Source organism: Montipora foliosa, chromosome 5, assembly GCF_036669935.1.
Source record: "Montipora foliosa isolate CH-2021 chromosome 5, ASM3666993v2, whole genome shotgun sequence".
NCBI classification, from domain to species: Eukaryota; Metazoa; Cnidaria; class Anthozoa; order Scleractinia; family Acroporidae; genus Montipora; species Montipora foliosa.
The window spans coordinates 38,690,380-38,703,729 of record NC_090873.1 but is presented as its reverse complement, the minus strand read 5'-3'; the positions used below and the strand labels follow the sequence as shown (position 1 = coordinate 38,703,729).

The 13,350-nt window shown below is 39.0% G+C and overlaps 2 protein-coding genes across 2 annotated transcripts in view; one reads left to right on the top strand and one right to left on the bottom strand.

Moving 5' to 3' along the window:
- LOC138004135 (uncharacterized) overlaps window positions 1–4,453 on the bottom strand; it is a 51,098-nt gene extending 46,645 nt beyond the window's left edge. Inside the window, exons 1-4 of the mRNA XM_068850567.1 lie at window positions 4,347–4,453; window positions 1,189–1,546; window positions 954–1,100; window positions 345–467 (exon numbers count right to left, since the gene is read on the bottom strand). Of these exons, the coding sequence (XP_068706668.1) occupies window positions 345–467; window positions 954–1,100; window positions 1,189–1,507 (589 nt within the window). The 5' untranslated portion in view covers window positions 1,508–1,546; window positions 4,347–4,453. The remainder of the gene's footprint in view (window positions 1–344; window positions 468–953; window positions 1,101–1,188; window positions 1,547–4,346) is intronic.
- Window positions 1–13,350, top strand: part of LOC138004092 (uncharacterized) — an 888,878-nt gene that overhangs the window by 710,864 nt on the left and 164,664 nt on the right. The gene's annotated exons all lie outside the window — the stretch shown is intronic.

Sequence of the window (13,350 nt, the reverse complement as noted above, 5' to 3'; positions counted from 1 at the left end):
TATATGGGCTTTAAAACGGCTCGCCTGGGGCTCGCCGTTTTAAATGCCCATAAAGGTCGGACGCGAATATTTTATCTATTACTTAAATTGTTGTCTGGATTATCATCCGTCACCCGTGAGATAACTTTTAATAAGTTCTCATGGTATCTAATCCCAGCTAGGTATTGAGTTGACCAAGTCCTAAAAAACACATTTCTGACCCGGGTTTCAACGTGTTTATTTTATAAAGACGTAATATTCAAAATCGTTGACTGTAGCCCTTACTCTAGATTTGCGTGCAAAGTTACTACCTTCTTATTTTAGAAAATGATTGTTTGAACTATCTCTGGTGGACTTTAAATTACCTTTGCAAGTTTTTCCGTCCCCAGCATATCCGGGTTTGCAAGTGCACCTGTAGGAACCAAGAGTGTTGTTGCATGTAGCATTTACATGACACACAGGTGAAGAAGCAGTGCATTCGTTAACATCTACAACATAAAGGAACAATTTTAACCGCGATTAGCATGTAGTCCATCTCCAAACCCGCCCCATTATTTTGCTTTAAGTTCAACAGGATAAGGCAACCGAAAAGACAGAGGTAGCTTTGCTTCGAGGGAACCAGAATTACGTGGAAGAAGATAAAGTGGTGGAGAACGAGACAGTGAAAGGATTGCAGGAGAACAGGATACACGGATGAGGTTAAGAGAAGAAAAAGGAAGTTAAAAAGATGAGGCAGCTGCAGGTGGAGCTGCGGATTAAAATGGAAATAGAGCCAGATATTAAATATAAGGGGTATAAAGATGTAATTGGATGAGCTTTAAGATGTGGATGTAGGTTAAAATGAAGACAAGGCTCGAGATGGAGATGAAGATGATGATTTACATAAATCCTGACGTTAGGATATAGCTAATGGAGATGAAGAAGAACATGGAGAAGAAAATTAATTACAGAAGTGTGAAGTTATCAGATCTCACCTTCAGTTTTCATATCGCAAAATGCAAGAACTGGAATCCCTGGCTTTATTGAAGACATCCAGTACTTGCCGTTGGGTGATCTTCCTTCACTCATCTTAATTTCCTTGCAGGACGTAGCTGCTAGGTCAGAGATGGAGCCTAGTGGGACTGAAATTGAGAAACTAGTATTATTTCTTTATCTTTGTTTGAGCAGTCTTTTCCATGCAACAAACCTAGCTTGTTAAAGTCCACTTACCTCTGTTTATGTATTTTCTGAAGTAATATCTGTCTGCATCAGGAATAAAATCTTCAGGTCTGGCTTCCTTGGTGCGATCACTGAATTCGCACATATGGAGAGACATCACAAAGTTGAAGCTTTGGCATCGATCATCCTTGAGGCAGACCGAAAGGCAATGAAGGCCAATATTGGCCATCATTGTTTGATAGATGTGTCCTTGCAACATCCATCCCAAGATGGACTCCTCAGATCCAAATGCAGGACATTGTTGCGACTTTGTTTTGTCGACAATTTGACAAATGGCTACACAAATCAAAAACACTGATAGCGTTTTCATTTCCTTTGCGATAACAGCTGCAACCCGTTTTCTAGACAACTGAAAAGAGATTAATAACACATACCTATGAACTAGATCTTTTTTAATCACTAGTAGTTCTAACATATCGATCATGGCATTGACGGTTTCGGTTCTTTTGTAACTATACATGGGTAAGTTTTTATTGCTGTATTTGAAAGTGGCTCGTAATAACTAAAACGATATTTTGTTTCTTGATAATTAATTATTGATTTTTTTCTCAGTACAGAGCCTCACTCAATTTGGTGCATGATTCAAGTTCCAGAGAGCACGAGTGAAAGAGTTGTTCCCTCATTAACCGAGGATAAGGCCCGTTTCAAACGTTGAACTTTACATGTGCCGAATCTAATTCAAATGAGCGAAACCAATAGAATTTTCTCATTTGCATTAGATTCGGTACATGTAAAGTTTAAAATCTTTCTTCAATATTGCTTGTAAAACGGATCGTAAATATCGGTTAAACTAAATTACGGTAAGCACAAACAACTATCTCTCAAACAGTATCATCGCTTTGCCACTCGTATCCCATAGCTGCACGACCAATCAGAGAAGACATCGAATTGTGATACACAACACAAAGCACTAGTCCTAATAAAGAAAGGATAAAAACTCTCTTGATTAGTTATCCCAATTGCAAATTTCAGTCAACAATTGATTGTGTCAATACATTTATATTCTAGATCATACACGCACGAGAATTTATTTTTCAAATACATCTTCAGATCTGTAAATCATTATGAATTATTTTTCTTCATCCAGTTCAAAATTCGTGAACGTATTCATATGTATACATAAAAAGACATTAGAATACTCGGAAGGTACATGTCGATTCCATCAAAGAATCTGAAAGGTTTAAAGGTAAAGATACACGTTATTTAACGTCGGAAGTTCCTTTACTCTCTAGAGAGTACTCTCCCAGGAAGCCGACGTTGCTCTCATTTTACCTCCCTCTTTCCATCAGTGCTCCGTTCTAAGGGTATTTAAAGCTACCTAGGCTACACTGAATGGAAAGAAGTCGAAAGAAGGATGTGAGATCCGGGGATCGAACTCGGGACCTTATGCACCAAGGCCGCGCACTAACCGACTGTGCCACCCTTGCTTCAAGATTTAAGATGTAATCTCGCGACTGGAATGGAATCTGGTTTGAAGTGTGTTGGGATGCTAATACTTACTGTTTCCTTACAAACACACAGGCACTCAAGATGTTTAACTTTCTCTAATTTACAATTTTACAAGGCTCTGGTGACCAATAATGGAAGGAATAATAAGTTAATAATAAAGTACTCTATTATGCCTCGGTCATTTTATGGGTATTTTTTAAGTCAAAAAATATTAGTCCGAAAAACCGGCGATCGAACATTTACAGAACATGCGCAAATGGAATCTGGTTTGAAGTGTGTTGGGATGCAAATACTTACTGTTTCCTTACAAACACACAGGCACTCAAGATGTTTAACTTTCTCTAATTTACAATTTCACAAGGCTCTGGTGACCAATAACGGAAGGAATAATAAGTTAATAATAAATTACTCTAGTATGCCTCGGTCATTTTATGGGTATTTTTAAAGTCCAAAAATATTAGTCCGAAAAACCGGCGATCGGACATTTACAGAACATTCGCAACAACTGACTTTAGCTAGACTTGAACTTTAACATCTTGTTCATAGTCCTTCTTGGCAACAAACTTGCCCCGTATTGGGAGCGACATCCGAATAAATGCGGGATTTTAACTCATTCTTATATCCGTCTGTTTGTTTTCCCTCGCAGATACATAAAGTCTCTTATACAAATAATTTAAGCGTTTACAACCCGTATATTGGTCAGTCTATTAGTTACAAGAAACTTATGGAATCAACTTGTTTCAATTTTTAATGTCTTAGCGGATATTACTGCTTCAAGAAACGAAGGCCCTCTGTTACCTTAATGAAATAAACACGACAGGTACTTTCTCTTCTGATTTTTAGATGAGCTGAATTACAGGTGCACATCAGCTGTTTCAGCAAAAGCAACAATCACATGCATTTATTTTGGAATGACACGATTTAAATTAAAGATTCCTTTCAGTTAAGCTGTTGAAATTCCATGACGTTTTATACTTGAGAATGGTTGTCTTTCAAAGGAATTCAAGTAGCGTTAAAAAGGCCTGGAAAATCCGGGTGTGAACAGCATTCGCGCTGCACGCAATACTTTAAATAAAGTATCACGCCGACTGAAAGAGGGCCAACTGCGAGATTATGTTATTTCATGGAGCTTAAGGGCTGGTCTTTAATTGCGACGCTAGCATGTATTTACTGCAGCAATGGGTACACAGAGTGGTAAGTGTTTCGATCACGTTTTGTTAGAACGAGATGCTAATTGACGACAATTTCCCCTTTTGCGTCAATAGGTTTTGCTCATGCTTAATTCGCTATTGAGTAGCTCACAGCCTTAAACAGCCTTAAACAACGATGCTCTTCACGTTCCTTTAACATTTTTACATCATTTTTAACAGTGCTCAAGCTGAAAAAAAACGTGAAATGTAGGACGTAAACATTCAACGAAAACAGTCAACATTTCTTCAAACATTCTCACCGTTCGTTCCAATTTTATTCCTGGAAAAATGGCATACACCTGACGTATCAAACATTTTGAATAAATACGAAAATATTAAATTTCTTTTAAGTCATATTGAATTTGTAGATGACTCTCTTAGTCGTCGTCCCTGCTTAAGTTCCCTATGGGCATACTAATTTACAAACGGACTCTTTTTACTATTATTACACATTCCATATACCTTATTCCTGAATCTTCTTATTCATTGTAACATATATCTATTACATACCTTTATTGCTGTCGCCAGATTTTCTTTATTAAGACACAACGCGATCGTTAGACGCTGCCTGAAGAGTGCGTCCTGTTAAGCTCTGAAAAGGGATTTAATGAATTTTTATTCAAGTTTAAAGTTTTTATGTGGGTCGAACACATTGGTAGTATCAAATTAAATGTTTCGCAATTTCTTCATTTTCCGTGTTTGCCTAAAAAAATATTGTTTTCTTTCTAATTTAAAGAAAGCCACAGTTATTGCTTCACAGTAGCTTTGATGAACTTTACTGGGGTGTGGATTGAATTTGAAATACCTTTTTGAAGAAATCAATATCATGTAGTCACATGCTAAAACTGTGTGGAACCATACACCGAGATTTTTTAGTACATATAAAAATAATTACCTAACTTGGCAGTTGTCCTTTATTTACCTCTCTAGTGAAAAGGAAAGGAAACTCTGCATGTATCTCCTCGATGGTCTGTCACGTATGCGCGATGTGACGTCAATGCAACGTCACTTCCACTCAGCAGCCATTTGGCAAGCGTTAAAATTCAAATTGGTTATAGCGGGTTTTAAACCGCTTAAGAGTTTATTTTTTCGTCCAAAGTTCTGGATAGCATCGAGGAGATCCCTGCAGAGGTTTTCTTTTCTTCTGGCCAGAGGCGCAAATTAAGGAAACTTCCGTAAAGCAGGGTAAATAAACATGTAGTTACTAGTATCAGATATATTTCCTACTTGTTAGAACTAGGAGCGCACGCAATGAATTTTTAGTAGCAGTGGATTAATTACTGCTGTCCACTATTGCTCATTTTACGTGTAATACGTCTGTATGAAGTCACAGCTAAAAAAAAGATGTTGGCTTATTTCGTGGCAAAAGCAACATGCTCAGTCGCTGACTTTCGCAAGTAAAGTCAAGTAAAATCAGTTTTTATAGCCCGCGTAGCAGACGGTTTGGCTAATTTTGGACGCTTCTTTTCCCCGAGGTTTGCTTTTCAAGGAAACTTTTTGAATATGGCCGTAGAAAAGCTGGACCGAAGTCAAACGAGAATGCAAGTGGGGAGGGGCTGAGGAGAAGGAGTGAGAAACCGCCTGCAATCAACCCCTCGATATTTTCGAAACCTTCGTTCGCTCACGGACGGAGAAAATATCATTCCTGGAACGCCTGTCAGTCAAAATTTATTGCTTACTTTCATAAAACAGAGAAGAAAGAAGAGAGGCGCCCCAAGCTCAGTGCAAGGGAAAGCCAACAAAAATATGAGGACTTGTATGGGAATACTGATAAAAGAACTGAGGGGATAGTTTTAAGATAAAATTCTCAATAAAAAAGCCTAACCTTATCACTATTGTGGGTCGCTTCCTTCCTTTTTGTGTTTCTTTCATTCTTTTATTTTTTTCTTTACTTTATTTTTTTCATATTTAGCGCGAATTGAGCCATTATCAGTTCCTCGGTTGTCAACGGTTATAATAAACTACCAAGTAACCAAATTAATATTGAGTCAAATATTCCCGGATAAAATATTCCCACGGCCACAAATCCACGTGGAATTCAAGGGCAAATGTTTTTCTTTCATTTCAATCCACTAGCTGTGCAATCGAAGCCCTGCCAGCGACGTCAGGGGGAAGGTAGTGTCTACAAACGATGGAAAAGATCCTCGTACATACAGTTTGAACACGACACAGCGACCGTTGAAACACAGCAGAAACATAGACAGGGAAACATTAAAGGTAAGTTGAAATGATGAAATCTCAGTTCGATCCTCAAATGATATATGAAATGAATTATATACTGAACTTCGGATATGAATTCAAGTAAACCTATGATCCTCGCAGTTGTGGACGCAATTTTAGCAATGCCGTAAAGAAGCCTAAAAACTTCAGGACTCCTGCGGAGTTGAACCCGTGATTTCGCGATCCCGTTGCGACGCTCTAAGCAACTGAGCTATAAAGCCACTGACGTTGAAAGCTGGTCATTTGTGGTTTGTAATTTTCCCGTGAGGAATGAATCAATGAACGAAATGGCATATGAAAGGAATCATACTAAACTGCGACAGCAAATCAAGTAAAGCTACGATTCTCGAAGTTATGGACGCAATCTTAACATATACATCATTTCGTTCATTATTCATTCCTCTAGGGAAAATTAAAATCCACAAATGACCAGTTCCCAACGTCAGTGGCTTCATAGCTCAGTTGGTTGGAGAGTCGCAGCGGTCATGATCGCGAGGTCACGGGTTCAAACCCCGTTGAAATCCTGAATTTTTTTAGGCTTCTCTACACAATTGCTAAAATGGCGTCCATAACTGCGAGTATCATAGCTTTACTTGATTTCATATCCGCAGTTCAGTATATGATTCATGCTTCATTACTAAATCAAATCTGCCTTGTATAGGGTCTTGCATGCTCAAAATATTAATAAACATGTACAGCAGCCGTTTCCCGCGCGCTGCTAAGGATGATTACTGTTGCTGTTGCAAAAGTACTGTGGAAAACATTACATCAGTTTGTTTGGGGATAAATCCAAGAAAGAAAGTCTGGTCGAAACCATTTAGAATTACGGAAATACAGGGTGCTTTCGATTGGGAAATCTGGATTAAGATATTAAAATCTGGATTATCGGATTTCCAATCAAACACAGAATCTGAAAACGGATTTTGTCGCATATTTTACTGATTGGAAATCCTTGGAAGAGAGACAGATCCTTGGAAGATGGCTCCTAACTGGTAGTAAAGCGGATCATGGCAATCAAATTAGCAGATATGAGCGAATTTGGTTGGTTAATATACAGTCAGCAAGCATTTAAGTGATGGCTCGAATTCTGATAACTACGAAAACAAGCGGATGTCCCGGTCTGAGAATAAAGCGGAAAGGAAAATCAAAGAAAGTCACAGAAAGAAGAGGAACAAGCGGTTCAGCTCCCAAGCAGCTTTATCATCATCTTCAATCCACACGCACTCGTAATTTTGATGACAAGCGTAGTCGTTTGGGGCCTTGCTTCAAGATAAGTATTGAATTTGATTTCTTCCTTTTACTTAGGACATTCTTTGTTTTTGCCTTCGCTTCGATATGACGTCATTCGACCGACCCATATCCAATGTTCTCCAGCGTTTGTGACTTAATTCTTTGGATAGCGCAGAATGTTAAAATATCTGCAGTACGCAGTTTAGCAGATATTCATTTTCCGTGCGTCGCTAAAAGAATTCGTATAATTGTACTTTTTTTTTAAAATCTTATTTTACTTGGACTGCTTACATTACTAACACTACATACTACTTACTCTACTAACAATACTAATACTACCTACGACTCGGTAATTATACTATTCACAATTTTAACATTACTTACAACAGAGTACTGACCTTATCGCAATCTAATCACTGCTAAAAACATGGTATTAACACTGTTTACAATGCAATATTTGCGCGGTTTACAATACTAATACTAATATAAATTACGGGACGCATAAAATATAATAACGTTACTTAGACAGGCAAGACATGCAATGTAATTACTAACTACAGGAACTGACTTGCTGACTAACTAAAGGTATTGAGAAATTTACTCAGGTGAGAAATTTGGACTTCTTTTTAACAAAAGCAGAGGAATTATTCGTCATGATTGCGATAGATTTTTCTATGTCGATTTTATCTTGTACAAGGGTGATGAAATCCGCAAACTGAGGTCTTTTATCATCTAAGGCATTAGTATAAAGAAAGTATTTTCCAATTAAGATTAAGTGATTGAGGGTTAAACAAGATGACCAGTCGTCAAGCACTCCATATATTATTTCATCTTTAAAAAGAGTAGATTTCTTTTCTGGAGAAATGGAATTAAACCAAGTAGTAAACTCAGACCAGAACGATTTCGCAACATAACATGACAAGAGTAGATGAGAAATCGTTTAGTCAACATTAATACAATATGGGCAGTAAGGGTGAGGTTTTTTCTTCATTTTGCATAAAATATTATTTGTATATAGTATATTATGTATTATTTTGTACTGAAAAAATGGATAGTTTCACTTCTTTCGTTACACGAAATGGCAAAGAGTAACTCTCTTTTTTTCTGAAGTAGGTGGACACTGCTGTTGGCTAATCAGAGTATTGTACACTGTCTTACACGTGAGCTTATCGATCGCTAGATGAGTGCTTGTCAGGACATGTTGATGCTCGTCTCTTTTTAGGCTTTTTTTTCCGCTGCTCGTCTCTTTTTATGCTTTTTTTACCACTGATCAGGTATAGCCAACAACAAACTAAGGTAGTGCAGAAAATTACTTTTAATTTTAAATTTTTGCACAAACGCCCTAAGCGACAAAAAATTGTTTCCTAAATCATTAACAAGACAGGCAAGTTTACATATGCCGACTTGATTCCAGATTCGAGAATAAACAGATGATTGATTTATTCGTATAAAACGATTATTCCAAATTATTTGATTTAAAATGTCTTCTTTATCTTTAGGAGTTGTACAGTTTAATTCTTGCCAGTGTATTAATACAACTCGATAGAATTTTTGTAAGTGTTCGTTGATACATAAATATTTGAGGTCGTAGTTGCATTGAAAGAGACGTTTTCCTCCTCCTTAAGAGTTATTGGTAATCAACTCTTTTGTGGTTTTGTTTTACATATTGGTATATAAATTGTGTCTTCAAGGTGTGAGTTCTTCCTTAGGGTCGAAAACTGTATGAACGACACATCGCATTTTTCTTGTTGCTTTACTAATTATTTATTCCGTCCGCTTTATTGTTCCCATGTATGCTTTAGTTTGTGCAGTCATTATTTTTTGTCTTATGCCCTCTTTGTTGATCTTCCACTTGAGTCTTTCATGCAAGAGATCTTCTGTTGATCCCAAGAATTCTGGATCGGTTAGATGAGTAGAACATGGTAACGTCCCGGATCAGGAAGTTGAATATATTTTTATGATGCTTTTATTCGTTTACCCTGGGGCCGAGTTTAATTCCGGCTATGGTGACTTCCAGCGTTAAAGGGCGCCTGAAACCTTCTTCCGAATTTTGGGCCTCATCCTTAGCCGGTTCGGATTTTGTTTTAAGTGTTATGAATGAAGGGTATAGGTTACCTTTCAGTCAGTTTCCTTCGCGTTGTTTTCTTCGGAATAACATGTCTGCCTGTAAACATCCTGATTTTGTGCCTGAGGTCATAAAAATTATCGGAACTCATCTGTAATGGGTGTTTTGTTGAGCACAATTTACCGCTGCATTGTGTCAACACTTTGACTGTGGCAGAGAATAAGAAACTCCGCCTTGTTATTCATCGTTGTCCATTAATGAGTTTCTTGTTAAACCCAAGATTAAGTACGAAGATCTTCGTTCCTTGTCCCAAGTTATTGAGGAGAATCATTTTCTTTTTTTCTTGGAGTCTCAAGTCAAGCTATCACCACGTTGATGTGTATCCAGACCATCAAAAGTATTTGGGTTTTTCTTGGCTATTTAACGGTACTCCTAGGTATTGTACTTTCTCAGTTCTCCAATTTGGTTTGAGTGCCGCATGTTTTTGTTTTACTAATCTTATGCGTCCTTTGGTTAAGCGATGGAGGTCTATGGGGCATGTAATCTTCGTGTACCTCGATGATGGCTTTGCTAGTCAGCCCGATCGGTTTCTGCCTTGGCTGCGAGTTCCATTCCACGAAAGGACTGTAAAAAAGTCTTCTGAGCGTTGCGATTGGTGACAGCTATGTATCTATCCGATAATTATGGAACATCGCTGGCTTCGTTACATCGCTATCCCTTGCAGTTGGGCCTATTTGCCGCCTTTTTAACCACCAAATGTGCTATGCAATCCTGCGTTGCTGGAAGAGCTGAGGTTCTGGGTGTGCAATTTCGATCGTTTCAACGGTTATTCTATAAGGCCTCCTCCGTCAACGTCTACCGTGGTGCTCACCGACGCCAGTAGATTTGCCTTTAGAGGTTTTTCCTCTTGTTTAGGTAATTCCGTTGTTCGTGGGACGTGGACGCCCAAAGAAGCCGCCCAGAGTTCCATGCTTAGTGAGCTCAAAGCTATTCTCCACGTATTGGCTCATACGCAACCCAGCCTCAGTCTAAAAGGGTAATTGTTAAGACCAACAGCCAAAACGCCGCTCATAGTCTCATTGGCTAGCTCCAAAAGCCATCTTTAGACCCTGGCCCTTGAAATTGTTCACCTGCGCTTAGAGAACGCAGCCTTTTTGAAAGCCCAGTGGATTCCTCGACCTCTTAGCGACAGAGGCGATTTGTTGAGTCGGTTCGTAGATCCAGACGATTGCAATTGGTCCTTGCATCCTTCTGTTTTTCATTTGTTAGACGCTCAGTGGGGCCTTACGCAATTGATCGCTTCGCGTCCCAGTACAACGCTCAAACTACCCCTTTTCAAATCTACGTATGCTTCGCCAGGAACCTACGGCGTCGATGTCTTGCCTCACGAATGGAATCGCGGGGACAACTGGCTGTGCCATCCAGTGAATTTGGTGGTTCAGAGTGTGCGCCATCTTGAAGCTTGCCGTGACTGTGGCACTCTGATTATTCTAGAATGGCCTTCAGCCGTTTTCTGGCCTTTTCTTGTGTTCCGGGTCACGCTCGTTCCAGCCATATGTTAAGTACTTCTTCCCTCTACCCAGGATATGTGACCTTTTCTTGAAAGGCTAGGTCTGGTGCAAAAAGTCTCGTATAAGAGAAGACCGTGAGTTTTCAGTGGGTGCGCAATGTTTGCGATGCTTGCCTTGCGTTTAGATTTTTGTTAAATCTTAATTTACTGCGAGGTGAAATTTGAAAGATTGTTTGTGCACCGATTAGGTTAGGGTTTTTTTTTCCTTTTATCACTAAGGTTTGCTCTCTACGGGTGGCCTCCATTTAAGCGCCGCAAGTTACTCATTTAGAGTGGTGTTGCCGTTTAGTGCGCATTTGGTTGGATGTTCACCAGTTAGATGTTTTTCCCCTTTAGAGGGGGGATTGACATTTAGGCAATGATGGATGCCCTGCATGAGGCGGGTTTCATCCCATTTTAAGTTATGCCAGTCTTTCCGTGATCCATTTCTTGATCTTTTAATTTTTTTTTTTTTTTGGAGAAGTTTTCAATGTTGGCGCTTGGTCTGATACCAGTCTGCTTCGTGATGTGCACCTTGGCAGGTTGATGCCTGACTTGATGGAGCTTCTGTTCCAAGTCCTCTTCCACAGTCTCCATATTTTTTTTCCGGCTGGAATAAATGGCATTTGTAGGCTATGTCCAAAACCGACGTCCCAATTCTTTCGGTGCATCCGCTACACGTGGCTCTGCTTCTAACTGAGCTTTGCATTTCAGCCATGGAGAAGGGAACGGGCGTTTCCGTGCTGGAGGTTGCCGTGTATTCGATCAGATGGGCTCATCAGATTGCCGGCTTCCTTCATGTCTTGAGGGCGCCAGACGTAAGCTTGCCCATTCAGTCCAACTGTCGTCGGAATTGAAGGTCGCCTTGGTCCCGACCCAGATTTCCTAACATTTTTCCTCTATGGGTTTTTCGGTTAGGGCCATCCCACAAATTAACATTTCCCTTTTTATTCAACTTACGCGACGTAAAATCTACTTCAAAGAAACAAACATTTTTAGCAGGCAGAGAAGATTCAGGATATGCGAGGCAAAGAGTTGAACCCGGATCATTGACTTCTCATTGCAGTTTGCAATATCGACTAGACTAACGAGACAAACTTCCGGAAAGTCAATTTTTTTAGAGTCTTTTCATAGTGACACCCAGCAAAACAAGTAAAAGGTAACCGTCTCGCGGACAGTGGTCTGTTTGCAGACTTCGTTAAGCGACTCAAAAAAGATACGTGTTTTCACGGGTAAGATTAAATGCGGAGAGAACAGCCAATGCAATAATAATAATAATAATAATAATAATAATAATAATAATAATAATAATAATAATAATAATAATACCACGCCTGTTGTATTCACGATTTGAAATTGCCAACTACCTTAAGCTACATGGTTTGGGGGCTTAAATTTAATTATAATTTGGAAGTTAAACAAGACTTACCTGTAAGTTGAAGTTTGACTGTAATTCTGTGAGGATAACAGTCATGAACTTGGCAGTCACGTGAGATATGTACGTGTAACCCAAGAATTCAGTCTTTAAAGGCGAGTGATTGCATAAAACCATAAGGGTGGGTAACAGATGTATAAGCTACAGACCAAAATCCAGGTAAACTGAGGTGGGCACGTGACTCCCTAGTTCGTGATTGTTATCTTCATAGAATTACAGTCAAACTTCAACTTACAGGTAAGTCTTGTTTAACTTCCAAATTCTATTTCGATACCAGTCTTACTCACTAGTGAGTCACGTGAGACTTTAAAGGTATGTAATCACGGGCACGAACAAATAATAATAAACTCAAACAGGTTTATGGCCCCATATATATATAAGAATGGGCCCAAGCTCGTAAAAACCAACAAAACTTTCTCTAATATAACAATCCTGACAACATGGTCTACATTTGGAGATTCTCCAACAGAAGTTGTCCATAATTCTCCTTAGGTGGAGTAACTGGTCTACTTTAAAACTTCCTAAACGTTTCTGCATTAGACCAGCCCGCATTCTCCATGATAGTAGACAACGGTACTTTATTCTTCTCAGCTTCAGAGGAGGATGCTGACCTTGTGCTATGTCCTTTGTAGACAGTAGTGTCTATTCCTGACATTGCCAGTACCTCCTTTAACCATCTAGAGATAGCATCAGTTGAAACAGGTTTGTGAGGTTTTTGGAAACTCAAAAGAAGCTGGTCACACTCCTTTCTAATGGTGCTAGGCCGTTAAACGTATTCAGATACGCATGCAATAGGATACAAACGGGTATCTGGTATATAGGCTTTAACCACCAGTTCTGACATATGTCTTCCAGACTTTGAGGTCTTCAAAAGTTCAACTATTGTGAATTTACAAGTGTCCTTATCTAGAACCATGTTGTTAACGTACAGCCTCTGTAAAGTTTGGTATCTCTATCCTCATAACAAAGCTAAAAGCATAGTAGTTTTGAGAGTCAGTTTCTTTAGCGTTAACTT